Source organism: Parus major, chromosome 2, assembly GCF_001522545.3.
Source record: "Parus major isolate Abel chromosome 2, Parus_major1.1, whole genome shotgun sequence".
NCBI classification, from domain to species: Eukaryota; Metazoa; Chordata; class Aves; order Passeriformes; family Paridae; genus Parus; species Parus major.
This window is the reverse complement of record NC_031769.1, coordinates 57,461,598-57,480,528: the sequence shown is the minus strand read 5'-3', so window position 1 is coordinate 57,480,528 and position 18,931 is coordinate 57,461,598. Positions and strand designations below refer to the sequence as shown.

The following is an 18,931-nucleotide window of genomic DNA, read 5'->3' as shown; positions in this document are numbered from 1 at the left end:
GCGCCCGGTGCCGCGCAGCGCCCAGCGCAGGGCGGCCTATTACAGCAGCGCCGCCGCGGCGCAGCGGCACAGCAGGTACGGGCAGGGCCGGCGCGGCGGCCGCTGCTCCGCTTCCTTCCCCTCTCCTTCCCCCGTCCCCAGCCGCGGGCGGGGCGGCGTGCGCCCCTCTCCCAGCCCCGTCGCCCTGCGGGGCTCCGGGACCGCCCGTTCGCTCTGCGGGGAGGGCGGGAAGGGGTGGCGGCCGCGCCGTGGGTGGCGGAGAAGGGTGTCGGCAGTCGCCGGCTCCCGCAGGCCTCCTCGGCGGTGGCCGCCTTTCCCGGGCCGCTGGTCCCGTGTCCCGGCGGCGGGGCTGGGGCCGGGGCGGGCTGCGGCGGCAGCGGGATGATGCGCAGGGCGTCCTCGGGCCGGCTGCTCCCGGCGCCGGCCCCGCGCCCACGGGTGCGGCCTTCGCTCGCCCGGCCCCGCCGCCCGCAACTCCGCGCAACTCGGGTCCCTTGGCAGGAGTTCACTTAGGAGCGGGATGCCCGCGGCGGGGGGCTTGTTTGGGCGTCCTTAGTAAATATGTTGCGAGCTAGTTGTTGTGTGCTAGCACGGACACCATTGCTGAGTGTGGGAATTAAACTTCGAATTTCCTAAAAGATACACTATTGGATTTAAGCAAGTTGGAGAAAGCGGTTTAAAGGTGTGCCATCAAATTGTTTCCAGGCAAAAAATTTACGTTCCTTTGCTTCCCATTATTCTGAATAATTTATAGGTATACTGTTCTTGTGAGCAAGGAAAAACTTTGCTTTGTGATTTTGGTATCTCCATTGGATAGGATTCTTAGAGTGGCTGATGTGATTACACTTGGTTGTTAGAAGTTTCTTTTCTCTCTTGGCTCTTGTATTGTCTGTGGATAGAAGGACTGGAGGGACCAGTTGTAAGATCTGAAGTAAATAGGCTTGCTAAGAATAGAATAGTTGGTGCTCTTGTTCCAGTTCAAATACAGTGATAAATTTGTTTCATAATGAATAAAATGTAATAAATCTGTTTCATAATAAAACATATTTACTTCCTTGTCTGGATGGGATAACTTACATCGTGTTGTCTTGATTCTTAAACTAGACAAAGGTGTTTTTTATTTTGTCTTATAAACAAATCTGTAGGACAGTCTACCATAGTTTTAGCCTTCCCCATCTCACTAATATTAGAATGACAATTTGTAGTAGGTTTGTCCTCTGTCTTGAGGTAGGGCAGTGTCATCATCACTAACCCTATTCTTTAGAGAATTGAATCAGAGAATGCTGTCCCTGAAATTTGCTTCCCAGTAGGTGTGCTTGGGAATGACGAGGAGGATTTGGTAGGCAAAAACTTAGTTCAGACTGTGAAAGATACTGGGAGTTCTGTTGTAAGTTGACAAGGAGTGTTCTGGTGATTTGAAAAATGCTGTAGATGTGATGGGCTCCATATGTGATCCATAACTCAGATAGTTACACAGGCTAATTGAAGGTATGTGTGCAAGTGTCATTGAGGTTCTTTGGACAAACTTTTTAATTGTGGCTATATGAGCAGATTTGGCAAGCTGTAGCTAGGAACTACCAACTCAGTACAGATTTGCTTCTTGCCCTCCGTCTTTGATCAACATTGACCTCCAAAGATTTGGACTACATTCCTTCCAGTTTAGATGACGTCTTTCAGAGTTATGGTGTTTCATAATCTCTGTATTTAACATATTGATCCTCCACAAAAGTGATTATTTATGTTTTTCATTACTTTTGTGCACATTCTTGTAGGCATATAAAAGGCTTAAAAAATGACAGGCTCATTTATTGTGTTTGCTCTTTTTTGATCACTTGATTAATAAATTGCTTATTTGAGCTCTGAGAATTAGAATTACTTACACCAGCCTCTTCACTCACTTTATTGGTTTTATTTTTCTTAATATGAGTTGAGTAGGTTTGTCATTCTCCTTTAAGAATACCTTATATTGGATTTGTGAGAGCATCTCTGGAAGGTGTCCTATGGACCTGCAATAAAAACATGGGAATGCTTGTGTAGAGTCTACCACACCTGTCTTGTGTAGAGTAAAAGGGGAAATACAGCAGTGCAGATAGTCAGATTACAACTTGTAAGTCTTATGGCTCTAAGCTTGTAATTGAACTATAGCTTCTGTGTCTTTATGAATGATTCATCCTGCTTTTCTAATCTTTATCTTCAGCACAGCCTCTGGAGAAGCCTTGCATTCCTGTGGAAACTGCTGCAAAGGTCCTGATGTCAGATACTTAGGAGAGTGTTGAAGTCATTGAGGTCTCTGATATGCAGAAACCTATCGTGTGCGTGTATGCTTGAGGATTTTGACTAAAGGGGTGTAATACATATCTCTGAAGATGTCTAGAAACAAACATCCATTAAAATATACTGGATACTGGATTATACTGGATTTAATCCAGTGCTGTTGTTTCTGGACCTTCAGGAGTTTTTGACTTTCTGTGATTTGTTTCTTCAGTGAAGAATTTACAATCTTTTGCAAGTCTTACACACACATCCTTAACTTAAGTGTGGTAGTGTTTTTAACTCCAATTAATTGTCCTGCTGCTGTGCAACATCAGTTAATACAGCTCATCTGTTGCTAACCTTTATTGGCCTTGCAGCTAATTTGTAGGATACCTTCTTTTGCTTGAGCTAAGCAGTCTGTAGGAGTCTTTGCCAGTGTTGCTGTAGCTCACTTTTCAGTGAGGACAAAGACTTTCATACTCAATGTTTGTCCATAGTGCACTTTGTGCTTATTAGATGTATTTAGACAGACAGATAGTGCATATTTTAAAGCTGGAATGTTTTCCCACACACACCTAAAAAAACTTCAATAATATGCACACTTCTGTGTAAAATTGTGGCAGCTAAGATTTGTGAAATGTCCTGGGATGTACTTTATATATAAATAAACATGACAAGATTAATGTATTTTATACATTCATACTGTATGTGTTAAGACTTGTTTAAAACAAAAAAACTTAAAAAAATAAAAATACATATTAAATATTACCTGTGGTTCAATGAACACATGCATCCTGTTCTGCTTTTATTTCTGATGTTTAGCACAACTTGTAACTTTTGCAGTAGAAATTCAGTTTTTATATTTTTTTTCTTCTTTCCCTGCCTCAGATGGACAGAGAACTGTTTGTGTTCTGCCATTAACAATTAGGGAAATCTATCTTGGAGGAAAAATTGTTCACCTTAAAATTAATTTGAAAAATCCTTGTTATTGTTTAGTATATTCAACTTGCATAGTTGTAAAAAAACTTGGGGAAAAAGCTGATTGGTTCAGCACTTGTTTCAGGGTCTTGTCCTTCAGCTTGAAGGTTGTTATCTACAGGAAACTAATTGCTGCTTTTGTTTACATGGTGAGGGAAAAAGAGGACCAGAGAACATTCAGGTTCACCTTAAACGTGCACTGAGGCTTGTTCTCATCTGTTTGACTTGTATTTGTCATCATCAACCGCAGAGTAATCAACTGCTGAACACGGGAAGGAAGTTGACTGTGCTGTGCCTGTGCTGTCATGTGAGGTTGATGGCAGGAGAATAAGAAGCCTGGTGGAATTTTGGAGCTGATAAGGAACTAAACAGTAGTCAACCATCATTTATCCATAAACAAAATACCTGGTTTATTTGGGCATTCTGTGCTTGCAGTGTATGATTATATTTGGCATAATAGGGCTGAGGTGAGAGGTGTTGAGGCTCCTGAGCTGGTACCAGAAAATCACATCTTTCCAGCTCTCCCTTATGTAACATAAATTTACTTGCACTCCATATATTCATAAAGGTAGTGTCATGAAGGATACCCAGTCACTGGAAGGAAGTCTCTTGCATGATTTTTTATGGAATTGTTATTATTGTTTGTGGTCTGGGTCACAGTAGTATATTTCTGAATGGCAGAACTGGATATACCAGGTGCTTGTGGCAGGGCAAGCTGTGGAATAGATCAACTGCTGTTGCTTGTCTCTGCAGTTTGCCAGTGATGGAGCCAACTCTGTTTTAAGGTAATTGACTATACTGTTATTTCTAAATTCTTTCATGTCATTAGTGCATAAGCAAAATGCATAAGAAAGAAAAAAGGAACCAAATAATAGGATAATGTCTTTTGTACAAGTAAACACAGGATACTTGTTGCTTAACAATTTGTGAACTTCAGCTTATTTAATGTAAAGTATGTGTAGTAGAAAAAAATGCAATTTGTTCCAGACAAAAGGGAATGGAAGTCTGCAGAACTTGAAGTTCAATGGAAATTCATATGGTTCCCTCATAATTAAAAATCTCAAAGAAGTTTTGTAGTACACAGAAAATAAGATTATTTAATGTAGTTATACTGTTCTAATGCTTTTCATTTGAATGAAGGCTGTTCCCAGCAACCTTGTAGTCCTTATGGTTATGATTTCCCAGGGTGTTTGGCTAGGTTCCATAGTGAACCACCAAAAAAGAGATGAAAATTCAACAAATAATACCCGAAGCATGTACTGTAATTCTGTGGGTTTTTTATTCATTTCTGACATTGTCTGATGTGAGCTTTGTTAAAATACCTTGTTTCCTGCTGCCTTTCAGTTGTTTGTTAGAATTGTGTCCTAATTCTAAACGACAATGTGATTTTCACAGTCTAGATGTCATTCTTCGTATTCCAGTGGTTTTTGTTATTGCATGTGTAATAACTAATAATTATAGTAATAATGATAATAATATAACTAGCAATAAGTATAGTAATAGTAAATAGTAATAAGAAAAATAACTAGAAATATTATTTGGTGAGACCGTGTAACAATCATAGCTTTTAGGGCCTAACATCTCTTGTAGAATGGTGTTCTTAGAAAGTTCATTACTTATATTGGCATAAGTGTGGGTCTGGAAAGCCTTGAAAAATATCCTTAATTATTCAAAACCCCCAAATATTGATACATATCAGTGGAGTTTACCCATTGAATGGACTGTATGCAGTGATATTTGGTGTAGTTTTCTGAAATGCTGCTAGTTCCTATGAATCTTCTTCCCTGGGTATTTCTGAATGTTTAGAACAAAAGTTCTTACAGTATCTGGGCGGAGTTATACAGGTTGAAATTTCATCTTCTCCCCCACACACCTGTTAATTGAGTAGCTCTACATATTTCATCCTGAAAATGAGCTTGAAAATGATGGATGAAGCTGAATGACTGGCAATATTGGCATTAATTTGAATTTTAATATAGCTTCTGTGATAAAACATTCCAAAGATGGAACTGAATTTACTTTTGAACATCTGTGTTTTCAAACTGCTGTTGCAAAGTAACAGTATTTTCTTCAAACATCTGTTGTTTGACCAGAAGCAATAACTTGTTAAGTCCAAGAACATAAACTATAAATATCTATGTTACTTCTTTTTTATTTTTGTAGAAATAGCAATGTTAATGCTATTCATTTTGCTACTCTGGACACGATCATAGAAACTCCTGGAAGTTAAGCAGCTGTGGGAGTGTATGGGAGTGGGTACTGCTTATTAATTCTCCATGCTTGTACTGGCACACCTGGACTTCCTTCTGGACAAAACTCCTAACATCAGCTTGGTTCCTGTGGTGCTTCCTTTAAATCAGAGCTCCTGTCTTGTGTTGTTTTTCCTCTGTGACAAGCAAACAGGAATGGCAGCAAAATGGATGCATCATTACAGATGAGTCTTCTGTCTCTGCAGGACAGAAATCTTTGCTGGAGGTAGCAACTCACAGAGACATATATATACCACTAGTTACTGTGATACCAAAAGTTGCAAATGTTATAGGTTCCACTGATACTTGCTAGAAATGTCATGGAACTCTGAACTACTAAATGTGTTATTCTTGGAAAGTGTTTCAGGCTACAGACTTGATATGTAGATGTTGCCTACTGGGAATGAGAACACATTAAATTACACAGCTGTATGTTATGCTGATGTATTCAAATATATATATATATTCATTACAATATACCTCTGTCTTTTTTTTCAGCATAAGGAGGAAAGGATCAAATGCAGTGTAAAGAAATCTCACTAGAATAGTCCTTAGGAGGGTTGTCTGTACTATTATGCCATTCTTACAAAGTGGATTAATCATGTATGATTATTTTTGTTCTTTTCCAGGAGAACTCTTGTCCCTCCCCTTTTTTATAGACTTCACCTGAAATTCAAAGTGTTTGTCTCTTTTTCATTTAAAAAAATGCAACATTGATGTCACTGTCTTGCAGGACATACTGCCCTTTGATTATTAGCTTTTCCTGGATTGTGGTTTTGGGCAGAGATTCACCCCTGTTATTTGGAAATATATCACTGAGTGGCTTAGGCTTAGTCTTAGATCCCGTCTCTGAATTCTGATTGTTCCAACAGGGTTGTTTGCGTGGCAGCTTTGTATTTGGGTTGCTGTATTTGTGTAACAGTGCTTAAGTTGAGTCTGTTTTCAAGATCTCAAGTTATGGAGTACCTCTAGTTTTTAGAAAAAAGAGTAGTCCACATATTCATATTCCTGGACTCTGTTTTGCTTTCTTTGCTGAAGACTTTATTTATAAGTTAATATTGCTGTTTGGGAGTGACACTTGATTTAGGATAGGTGCAGATTCTGAGACTTATACCTGGGACAAAGGTCCAAGAAGTTTGATGTATAAGTCTTGAAAATTAGTCTTTCTATATGTTAATATTTTCAGACCTTTTATGCAGCATGTGTTTCATTGTTAGGTTCTGGGACTTTTACTTTTCAGAGCAAAGTTTAATGATTTAATGATGACATGCATGCAAAGTTGCTCACACTAGCAAGTATAAAATAATTTTGCAAACAATGACACTTTCATTGGTGCCATACCTGAGAAGCAGTTTGTCATATTTTATCTGCAGATGCAAATTTAGATGACACAAACTTTAGGTGATTTTACTAAAAAAAGTGATTTTTAAGTGCAGTTCTTTAACTTGACATTACGTAGAACTGTGCATTTGGAAAAAGTTGTCTTTATGTTTTTCTTTTCACTAGTAATGGTCTTTCATTCCAAGATAGGTTTACAGTCACAATTTTTAGCACAGTTATTCTTACAGTGACTATCCTGATCTGAAGTGTTTTAATCCTTAGGCAAAAAAAAAAAAAAAAAAGTTTGAGAACTTCTAATTACTATTGCAGATGTTACTATTGTTTGCATAAGCACAAGTGACTGCATGTTTAAGCTATTATTTTTGCATGCCTTCCTGGTTTATAGCTATAGTATCTAAATACAGTGATTTGTATTGCTTGGGCAGGCATTTGGATTGCTAAGAACAGGGAGAGAAAACAATTGATTGGGCTACAATGTCAATAACAATACCCAGTGACAGTGATAAAATGGCTCCGTTGTTCTGATCAATGACATACCCTACTAATTAAAAATAGGGTTCTGCTGAATGTAGATGATGTTTCCTAAGGTCCTGCTGTGTATTTAGGTATTTCTGGTATCTATTTGTTAAATACAGAGACTCACTCATCTTGTCATGGGTTGAAAAAGATCTTGTGTTAAGGTATACATAGTGCTTTGTAAGGTGAGCAAGGGGTAATAAGAACGGGTGCCTTTTATCATGGAGGTTTCATTACATATCTTCCCAATTTGCTTCTTCTGTATATTGTTCCAGTAAGAAAGTGTGATGTAGGAGAGAGAGAAGGCAAGTAGCATTCAGAGTATTTTATTTTTGTAGGTGCCTGGTGGAACCTGTAGTTTTAGTATATGTTTTAAGCAATTTTTTAAAAGCTACTGATGAAAGGGAGCTGCTGTGGTAATAAGTTTCTATTATGCTTGTAGAGCTTTACCTCAACAGATATAAGGGTTTTTCCCTTAGTTCTGCAAGGCTGAAGATACCAGCTTTTTGTTTGTTTGGAATTTTTTTTTTTTTTCAGTTGGTTTGTTTTTTTCTGTTTCAGGGTGGGGTTTTTTGTTGTTGTTTCTTGTTTGGTTTTTTCATTTTTTTGTAGTAGTAGTTCAACAGTGATGCCTTGTGGTTTTTCATATTATCTCTCTGTATCATTTGGGTCTGGGGGGCAATGATTTATTTGGTCTTATTGCAGAGTTTGGTGTTACTTATCTCAGTGACACAGACAGTAATAAACTTGCCTGCATACAGTAGAAATACTTTTTCCTTCTATTGTGTTGTTCAGTGGATAAACATGCACTATGGTGAGAATGTTGTACTAAGTTTTTAAAGATCCTGGATGTAAATGTTCAGCTCTACAAATATCCAGCATCCTTAAAAGATGTTAGTATTAACTGTGGTTACTCCATAAAAATTTGTAATAGCATTCTTTTGTGTTGAGTGTCTGATTTTTTTTTAGGTCAGGACCTGTGTTCAGAGACTTCACGAGTAACAACAATTAGGGGTGTACTTGCATTAGAGGCGCAGCTGAAGCTGAATAGGGACATAGAGCGGCAAGTTCTAATCAATTAAAAAAACTTCTGGAATAGCTTTTCTGTGTGGAAGAGGTTGAAGGAAATTCTTTAAATTTCATGCATTTAGCTGTAGAAGATTTTTCCATTTTCAACTTCTGTTGTAATCTTGGAACAGCATGTTTGCTTTGTAGTTTAACAGAGTTTACTGCTGTGTGAAGCATAGAGGTGTTTGAAATTAGAGGAAAAATGTAACTTCTAATTCTTAGAAATGCAGAGTAATATTTAAGGAAAATAAGTATTTGTAATTTGATTTTTCTGGAATAACCTTCTAGCAAAGCAATTTGCTTTATGGATATACTAGTTATTAGATTAAGAGGAAGGATTACATGAAAATACATTGTATAGTCATAAACATGGTTATGGATGAATGTGCCTTGCTTTATAAAATATATGCAGCTGCAGTTTCCTGGGAATTTTTTCTTTGTTTGAGGACATGATCTGGACAGTTTCATTAGTGATAAAGGCAGTCAACAGCAGTTGCTGATTTCATGGTTCATCCTTGCTCTTTGTATGGATATGCCTGTCACTTTCTTCATTTTTTTCTCCTACTTCTTCTCTACAATTTGGCAGAATCTTCATTTATCCTCAGACTTGAAATTTGTTCACATAGGTTGGAGGAAGAGCAGGATAGGGTATGAGTGAGACAGATTGTGCAGCTTACTCTGTCCTCTGCCTGTGATGGGAAACAGAAGGAGTCCTGTGGCTGCCACAGCCACTCAGCCAAATGGCCAGCTCTTGGCAGCACGGGACATGGTCACAGCATGGTCACAGTAGCTCAACTGGTCTTGCTCAGCTTTTTTACTCAAGACTTTCCACTGCAGCCTCTCTTCCATGCTACTCTGCATCCCACAGCCATTTCCTGGGTCCAGTTCATGCATCGCCTCAGGACCATGCATTCCTTTTTCCTCCCTCACTAGGTTTGAGAAATACTACTTTAAGACACCAGCTTTGTTTTCCTCCTTCTGAAGGAATGATAGTCTATAGTAAAAGTGATAGGTGATGAGGAATGAATATTTATGCAGGATCTGACACAGTGCTTATATTCCTATCTGTAGCCATGTAAGATATAAGTAACTTAGACTGGCTTCCATTACCTGTTATGGTACCTGTGAAACTCTGCAGCTGTATCTACTCTGGCAAACAGCCATCAAAGTGGAACGACATAGGTACATGTGACTTGAGGCATCATTCTCACAGCAGATATTTATATCAAAATTTCACTTAAAAGTATTTATTGTACATGGCTTTATTTCAGTTAAATCTGTTAAATGAGATTCCTAATAGTAGTCAAATTTTGTGGAAAGTTGTTTAATGTTAACGTTCCTTTTTTTCTTAGGAAACCATATTTTGTCAAGATAGTTTTCTTCATACCTGATTTAGTAGCAATCATGCTGAGAGTTTTGATGTCTCCACTCTGGCTTCTTTATTCATGTTGCTTTCAGTGCTTCCCTATTTTAATACAAGTTTCTAGGATTATACTTAATTGATTTGTCACTCAAGGAAAATCAGCACTTCAAGCAATTAAGTGCAGCAGAATACTAGGTAACAAAGACACAAAGATTTCTGTTCTCATCCTAGTTATGAAAAATCCATTATTCATTATCTTACTGTTTTTAAATACTGAAGTACAATTTTCCAACACAATAGCAAAATTGCTTTTGAAACAGAATAAATTGCTTGCCAGTTCAGAGACTGTATTTTGAAGTCAGGCTTACCAAACACGATGGTGCTTATGCTCATTATCTTCACTACTTGGTGAAGCTCCATATTTGAAAGTGCAAGCCTAGATACCAATTGTGGGGAAAAAAAACCTTGTCTTGAATATAATAGTAAACAAATCTTAAAGAAATAAGGATTAGAGGATCAATGTATTCCACAAATATTACCACATTTACAAAATAGATTTAAACATTAAGCATATCTGTGACTGCTTCTCTGTCAAATCTCTCCCATGATTCTCTTGCATTAATGTGTTCCTTCAAGATTTTCCCCTGTTTATTATGTTACTGTTGTTTATAAGCGATACTGTTTTTCAAATCAGACACTTGTTAACTTTGCATGGAAGTAAAAGTGTTACTTTGTGATATCTTGTACAGGCCATTACAGCTGGCAGACTGATCTCACTGTGTGGTGTTAAAATACATCATAAATTGGATGTCCAAGAGCAAAACACTAGTGCAGCATAAAGTTCTCTATTAAAACGATGATAATGTAATTTACAAATTTAATTAGAAAATATTATAAAAGCATTGAACATTGTATGTTTAAACGCAGACCTGTCTTATTGGAAGTCTAAGAATAAAGTAATATCTTGGGTTTTTTCTATGCAGTGGTTTTATTACTTAGTGTTGATCTAAGAGCAATCAATGTAATTTAGTATAATATGTTAACCTGTAATAAGTCCTATGTTTTGTGAAGAGAATTTTTTGTATGTTTTTTCTTAATGCCCATTAATAATAATAGTAAGAAAGGAAATATATTGCTAGATTGTCATGTTAAACTAAACATCAGAGACAGCTTTTTGCAAACACCATTGTGAAGGTCATTTTTCATGTTTGTTTTAAACTTTTTTTATTTTATTTTTTTTTAAAGTGGGTGCTCTTAGCAATAATTTGGAAAGCATCTTCCGTGCCCTATTTTCACATAACTTTCTGGGAACTCCTAACTTTTAACATTAGCACAGTGTATTTTAGTTTGAAACTTTGATTGTATTTTCTGCAGTGTGGTAGTGCTTTTACACCATTTGAAATATTGATGAAGATTTCTTGTCATAAGGCCTAATGTACTTAAGGTTCCAATACTCGACTTGCAGCTGGGTGTGGGAGATGTTTTTTTATTATTATTCCTAGTTATGCAATATTTTCTAGTTGGGTCTGAACACATCTCCTAATGGTGTTCCGTACCAAGTGATTCCAAGGCAGTGCAAAAATCAGTGCATTACCTGCCAAAGAAAAGGGAGTGCCTAGCTCAAGACTTGTTAAACAATAGTGTCTTTGGGGCTTTTTGTTCCCCTTCCTTATTAAAGTTTACTTCTTAACTGTGTTGATACCAATTTATTATATAGCCAGTGTAAAGTATGTGGTGTACCTTTTCAATAGAAATCTAATACTCATTCTCCTGCTTCCCTCCCTCCCTTTTCTGGCATCCAAAAAAGTGAATAACTGCTTTAATATATATTTTTGTATACAATAAGGCTCAATACAGAAAATCTAGGGGGGAAGGAAATGGTTTCAGGCTTTTGTATTAAATATATACAAAAGTTGAAAAAATGCAAGCCTTCTCATGCTTACTCCTTGTGTTTGTAATTTTGCTTTTTTTAAAAAAAAATACCATATTTGTCTGTTAAGACTTTGGACTGAATGCTGTTCAGGGTGCTCCTCTGTCAGCAGAACTCCCTCCTGCTGAAGCAAGGCCAGCTGGAGCTTCTTGCTCAGGATGGTGTCCAGACAGGTTTTAGATGTCTCAAAGGATGGAGATGCCACAATTTCCCTGGACAGCTCATGCCTGTGCTCAGTCATCCACATGTTGTGTTTCCTGATGTTGAGATGGCACCTTCTGCATTTCAGTTTGTGCCCATTGCCTCTAGTCCTGTGATTGGGCACTGCTGAAGACAGCCTGGCTCAGTCATCTTTGCAACCTGCCTTCAGGTTCATAGACATTAATAAGATCAGGAACTTCTTAGGCTTGTAATATAATAACAAGGCTTATTTATGCCTTTTCTTCTCCAGACTGGGCAGTCCAATCTCTCTTATTCTTTCTATGTAGGAGAGAAGCTTCAGTTCCTTCATCATCGCCATGGCCCTTCACTAGACTCACTTCAGCATGACCATGTCTCTCTCGCACTTGGACACACTGCTCCAGGTGTGGCCTTCCCAGTGCTGAGATGAGGGGAAGAATCTCCTCCTTTGATGTGCTGGCAGCACTATGCCTGATGCAGCCCAGAATACTGGTACCTTTTTTTACAGTGAGGGCACAGCATTGGTGTCCACCAGGATCCCCAAATTCTTTGCTACCAGGCTCCTTCCCTGGAGTAGCCCCCAGCATGTAGTGGTGAGTGAGGTTTTTCAGGTGCAGAACTGCAATTCTTCCTGAGGTTCCCATCAACCTGTTTCTCTAGCCTGCCAAATTTGCACTGGGTAGGGGCATGTTCATCTGGCCTGTTGTCACTCCTTCCAATTTTGTGTCAACTGCAAGCTTGTTGAGAGTGTGTTTTGCTCCATCTTTCACATCATCAGTGAAGATGTTAAATGAAGACTGAGCCAGTACAGACCTGTGGGGTACACTGACCTAGTGTACTTACCTCCAACTAGACTTTGTGCCACTGACTGCCCTCTGGACCTAGCCGTTACCACAGAATCACCATCTCACTGTCTGCTCATCCAGCTATTGCAGCAGCAGTTTGTCTATGGGAGTTTTATAGGAGACACTGTCTAAGACCTTACTGAAGTCCAAGCACACACTGTCCACTGCTCTTCCCTCATCTACCAGGTCAGTTATTTAATCTTACAACTTTAGCAGGTTGGTCAAGAAGGACTTCCCTTTGGTGAAGCCATGCTGACTACTGCTCATTATTTTCTTGTCTTTTTTGGAAAAGATTTCCAAAGATGAGCTGCTCTATCACCTTCCCAGCGATTGTGGTGAAACTGGAAGATATGGGCAGGTTCCCTGGGTCCTTCTTCTTGCCCTTCTTGACAGCAGAAATGGCATTTGCTTTCTTCCAATCTTTAGTTAGTTCTCCCAGTTGCCACCGTTGACCAAAGATTATTGCAATTGACCTTGCAATGACGTCTGACAGATTCTGCAGCAGTTGTGGGTGCATCCCATCAGGGCCCATAGGCTATTTTATACTTTTACATATAAATATACATAATAGAATACTAATAATATAGTAATATATATATATATATATAACTATATATTATATCAATGTCATTACATATATTTTATTATATATGTAATATTATACTGTATAAAATATATATATATATATTTATGTTCAGTTTGCTAAAGTGTTGCCTGACTCATCTTCCTTGCTTTAGGCTTTTCTTCCTTTTCTCTGAGACCTGGGACTCCTATAATTCAGTCTTGCTAATCAAGACTGAAGCAAAGAAGGTATCCAGCACCTCAGCCTTTTCCATGTCTTATGTAACTATATCCCCTGTCTTATTCAATGAGACCCCATTTTCCCTAGTATTCCTTATCTCACCCATGTACTTAAAAACTTCTTGTCTTTGACTTCCCTGGCTGGATTCAATTACATTTGGCTATAGCTTTCCTAGCTTTGTCCCTGGAAGCTTGGACAATGTTTTTTTATTTCCCCATGTTACCTGTCCTTATATCAACCCTCTGTGCACTTTATATTTGTGTCCGGGTTTGGACAGCTCCTTGTTTGTCCAGTCAGGGCCATCTCATTGGATGGGAATCTCTTGAACCTGGAGTAGCTGATTCTTAAATACTTACCAGCTTTTTTGGGCCTCTCTTCTCCCCAAGACATTATTCCATGGGACTCTTCCAAACACTTCTTGAAAAGGCCGAATCCATTCTGAATTCCAGGGTTGTGAGCTGCTTGCTGCCTTCCTTCCTGCTCTCAGGGTCTTGAAGTTCACCATCTTATGGTCAGTGCAGTCCAGGCTGTGTTGACCTTCCCATTCCCAGTGAGCCCCTCCTTGCTTAGTGAGTGTGATGTTCAGCAGAGCGTCTTGTCTTAGGGGCTCCTCCTGATTAATCAGAGGAGGAAGTTATTGTCAAAGAGCTGCAGGACCCTCCAGGATCCTGTCCTTTTGTGTTGTTCCTCAAGCAGATACCAGGGTGGTGGAGGTTCACCATGAAGACCAGGGCTTGACAATGTGAAGCTGCTCCTCTCTGTTTGTAAAGGGCCTCACCCACATGCATTTTCTGTGCAGGTGGTCCCTACCAGACACCTACTAAAATGTTGCCTTTACCTGTTCTCTCTTTGCTCTTAACCCAGACACTCTCAGTTGCCTCCTTATGCATCCATAGGCAAAGCTCCATGCACTCCAACTGCTCACTCGCATAAAAGGAATGAATTTCTCGTTTTGTTAATTACTATTTTTATATGGTTTGGGTTTAGGTTACTGTGGAGAAAATGGGCAGTCCCAGGATTCACCTAAGAGATGACTTTAAATACAGCTTCATAAAAATTAAATTTACTCATTCTGAGTAACAGTGCATCTTCTTTCAATCATCTTCCCAAAGGTATAAAAGTATGAAATGAGTAAGTTAGTCAATTTACATGCACTTAGAAGAATTTTCTTACTGAATATTCTAGTGCTTTGTCTTAGTTTAAAAAACATTCCACATATGTAAAATTAGAGTAGATAATAGTTTCTGGGGAGGAAAGGACCATTGTTAGCTTAATGTTGTTTCCATGGGTCCCACAGGCAAATCTTGACTCAGTGAATGTGTTTGTATAGAATTATGAGAGTAACTATAATGTTTTCATAATTAAAATGAAGATACTGATGACTGGTGTAGAAAGTGAGGGTCAGAGGCCTGCACACACAACAAAAGACATTAGGAAAGCAGGTTGAAAAAGCATAGTGGAAATATAAAGTCTGTACTCCCATGAAAACTCAGTCAGCTGTGTCTGCTATAAGCTTGGAGAAGTAACTTCTCTTTTAACAAAATCTTAGACTCCTTTGAAAACTAGGAAGTTGCAACTTGGTATGCACAGATGATATATAAAAACTAAGAATCTCCTTGGAATTATTTATACTATGATTGACAGTGATTGCAAGCTTTTTGCTCGCTTTTTGCTCAAATAACACAATTTGTAACTAAAATCAGAATATCTTGTTAATGTATTAACAAAAATGCATGAGATGCTTACATGGAAATATCTCCCTAATAAAATTCCATATGGCAAAAATGAACTTGTTAGTTTAGGAGATTCCTAGTAATAAAAAGTGATGTATTGGCTATTTATGTAGTGCTTTTATCTCATTTTGCCAGGTACCAAGTGGAAGATGAGTCCTCTCATTTGGATGAAATGCCACTAATGATGTCAGAAGAAGGCTTTGAAAATGATGAAAGTGATTACCATACTTTACCAAGAGCCAGAATTTCTCAGAGAAGAAGAGGCTTAGAATGGTTCATCTGTGGCGGCTGGAAGTTCCTTTGCACTAGGTTTGTCATACACTAGTACTTTTAATTAAAGTTTTTAACAAATTAAATAAATAGTAACTTTGTACTGTGTGATGTGTGCAGAGAATAGAACACAGAATAATTTGCTTGTCAAGAATCTTTTAATTTATTTGGCTGCATTTTCCCTACTAGAATGTTGCCAGCTGTTAAAAACAGCTCTGAAAAGCTGATACTATTGTGCTTCTCCTGTCTGCCTTGCAAGAGAGAGCATGAGCTAAACTTGTATTAATCTTATTATTAATCAGATTAATACAATCTGATGATAATTATTATTAATCAGATAAAATATTGTAATAATAATTTGGCATGTAACCCTGGTTTTCACTTCACTTGAAACTACATTAGGGTAGAGGGGTTAAATTTTTTAATTTTATAGATATTAGTATGTTAAGTTTGAAATATATGTAAATTTATTGATGTTGCTGTAAGGAAAAAGCAAATTCATCAACTAGTGATTAGTTAACCCTTCAACTTTAAAGGTTAAAATAGAAATGTAACTGGTGGTCTTAGAGTGAATTACAGCTGGAATTATTTCTTGTGATTTGGTTCTTACTTCAAAGCTTTCTGTGCCAAATTCTACTCTATGCAAATACCTTGGAATAGTAATCTTTTAAATAATTTTTAGCACAAGTAAGTAGAGAAATTGCTGGTAGGATTATTAAGGGTCTTCCTTTTTTTGTAATTTGGAGTGATAAAATCTGAGAAATCAGTAAAGTGAAGTGAGCAAAGCATTTTCGTGGAATTTAAATGATGAATGCTTTCTTTGGCAGATGTTTTTAGAACTGATTTAGACAGAAGTCTTCACAGCTGGTTTTTATGGCAATTTAAAAGGCCCATTCTTTTATATAAGCAAAGCTGCATTTGTACACCTTCAGTTTTTTGAAATAATTGTTACAAACTTTAAAAAAACATCTGTGTTGTTCTCTGTTTTATATAATGATTTAACAAAAACTCATGGTTTATTAATTTTATTATAGACATTAAGTAGAAGGAAAGAAGGTAGAAAAGTTTATAGAAGTAGTGTTTGTATATGTAAGTAGGTTTTGGAAGCAGTGTTTCTGGTACAGACCTACATTTTAGTTGTTAAAAAAACAGTAAGTATTTAAAGAACCTGTTAATCTTTTAGACGTCTTAAAATTTAGATACTTTTTGAACAATACACTTTTATATGAATTTGGTTCTGTAAGCATTAGTGATTTTATTATATATATATATATATATATACACACTGTGGTTATATTTTATATTCCTGGAAGTTTAATGAAAACAGGCAGATCAGTAAAGACTGCATCCTGACATGGAATTTACAGTGTTTTGATAGAGACAGACAATTGCAAGGTGAGTTTATGTTGGAATTAATTAAAAACTGTAAGAGAATATCATAAGAAATGGTCATTAGTGCTGAAGATTGCAAAATTTCATGTTCCTACTTGCTTTATGAAATTGAAAGGTACATTTCAGGTTTCAAGCCTAGAAACTTTCAACCCTGTTGTTTAAATTACTTGAGTCATATTTTTGATGGATTTTTGAGAAGGAAAAGAGGAAATTGCACCATGTTTTCTTTTCTCTATGCTCTATACATATTTTATACATATTCACTGCTAATATAGGTGTGTAAAAGAAAAGTCTTCGCTAAGAAAGAGGCTTTAGGGGAGTATGATTTCTGCTTCGCTAATTTCCTCAGCTGAATTCGGACACAATAAAGAGTCTATTTTGTCTTGCATTTATACCTACTGGAATTTTAATGACATCATAGCAAATGACTTTCACTTTTTCATGGAAAAAAATAATGAAAAAATGACCATCAGATTCTAGCAGAGGCTTGAAATTTCAGTTGGAAATCAGGAGACAGAGGATACTCCCACAGGAAAACTGCAGATGTCTGCTTAGATGAGGTAGGGAAAAAGATGTGGAAGGACAATGGATCCCATGATGTCTTATCTACTGGTCCAGTTAGGCTGAGTAGAAACCTCTTCTTGGATGAACATATTTTAGTGGGTGTGTAAATACCTGTCATAGTAGTAGGGAGATTTCATCTGGGCTGAGAGTATTGTTGAGGCTTTGTAATTGATAAAAATCAGGAATGTGCAGTCAGTGTAAGTTATTCTTTTTGATGCTTTCTCATTATAATAGCACTTTACAAATTTTTGCTGGAGCCCACAGAATAGTTGAGTTTTTGAAATGCCAATTTGCAGTTGATAAAGTTACCTAGGATCATGCAAAAGATAATGCAGGAAACTTGGAGGCTATTGTATTGTCACACCTGCAGTATTTATGTACACTGTGTAGTAGAATTAGTTACAGTATTTTTCTGGGGCATAAGGTATTGGTTTGGGATACAATTGTGTATTGATGCCCTCATATTTGAAATGGAGAGGAGCATGTGAGAAAGCAATTTTCATGTGTGTTGGTGTGTTCATGTTAAATCAACAACTGAAACTTATTTCCAGAAGAAAAACAGGGTTCTTTTAAGTGTAATGTAAGATTAAAGCAGTCTGAGACCTGTTCAGTTAAACAGAATTTAAAATTTCACCCTATTTTTATGGAAATCAGTACCTCATACCTGCATCTGGGTGAGGTACAAATCTCAGCTTCAACGTTTAGGGTTTCTTTTTGTTCTTTAAATAAAATTGTAAATTTTTCAAAGCTGTGACAGAAGGATGAACACAATAAAAGACTAGGCATTATTCTGGAGCCAAGCTCAGGGGGCCCCTGATTTCTTTTGGGTTCTCAGTGAAAGTCTTGTGTTTGTGTTCAAAATCACTTTACATGTTGCAAACAAACAAAAACCCCCATACCCAGTAGGGGTTTTTGTGTGTCTTGCATTGTTAGGATTAATCTCATTTTTGTGAGAGGAAGTTTTCCATCTCTTACTTTGCAGCTTTAGAATTTTATATTCTGTAGATTTTTGTTGCTAGATCACAAACTGTTACTCTTTAGTCTAAAAAGTTTCACCTGCTTTGCAGTAGCAAATATGGAAGGTTTGACAAAGTTCTGTGTACTTGAAAAATGATATTGTAAAAGTCATTTATTCAGCTTGTAACTTCAATTTAGACAATAGACTTGTTGATCAGATCTGAATGGTTTGAATTTTATTTGCAAATCTCTAGCTCTTTAAAGAGTTTTTACATTTGCAAGAAAAAAAAAAATCATAATTAAATTAAATGTTGTCTTTGATTTTGAACAAACCGAAGACTTAATTCTACCAATATAACTTTTAACTTCAGAAACTGCTTATTTCTTGCTTTCATAGCACAGTTAAAAGAAAACTTTGTGATATAGCAGCTGTTTTGTGGTTGTAATCATTTCCCCTTTAACTTACAAATTCTCTTCAAGCTTGTGAAAT

The 18,931-nt window shown here is 37.3% G+C and overlaps 1 protein-coding gene across 2 annotated transcripts in view; it reads left to right on the top strand.

The window, feature by feature from the left end:
• The first annotated feature begins 6 nt into the window (after positions 1–6).
• ATP9B (ATPase phospholipid transporting 9B (putative)) overlaps positions 7–18,931 on the top strand; it is a 154,154-nt gene continuing 135,229 nt past the window's right edge. For both annotated transcript variants that reach the window (XM_033512027.1, XM_015617835.1), the window contains exons 1-2: positions 7–75; positions 15,394–15,567. In XM_033512027.1, coding sequence (XP_033367918.1) covers positions 15,431–15,567 — 137 coding nt within the window. In that variant the 5' untranslated portion in view covers positions 7–75; positions 15,394–15,430. The remainder of the gene's footprint in view (positions 76–15,393; positions 15,568–18,931) is intronic.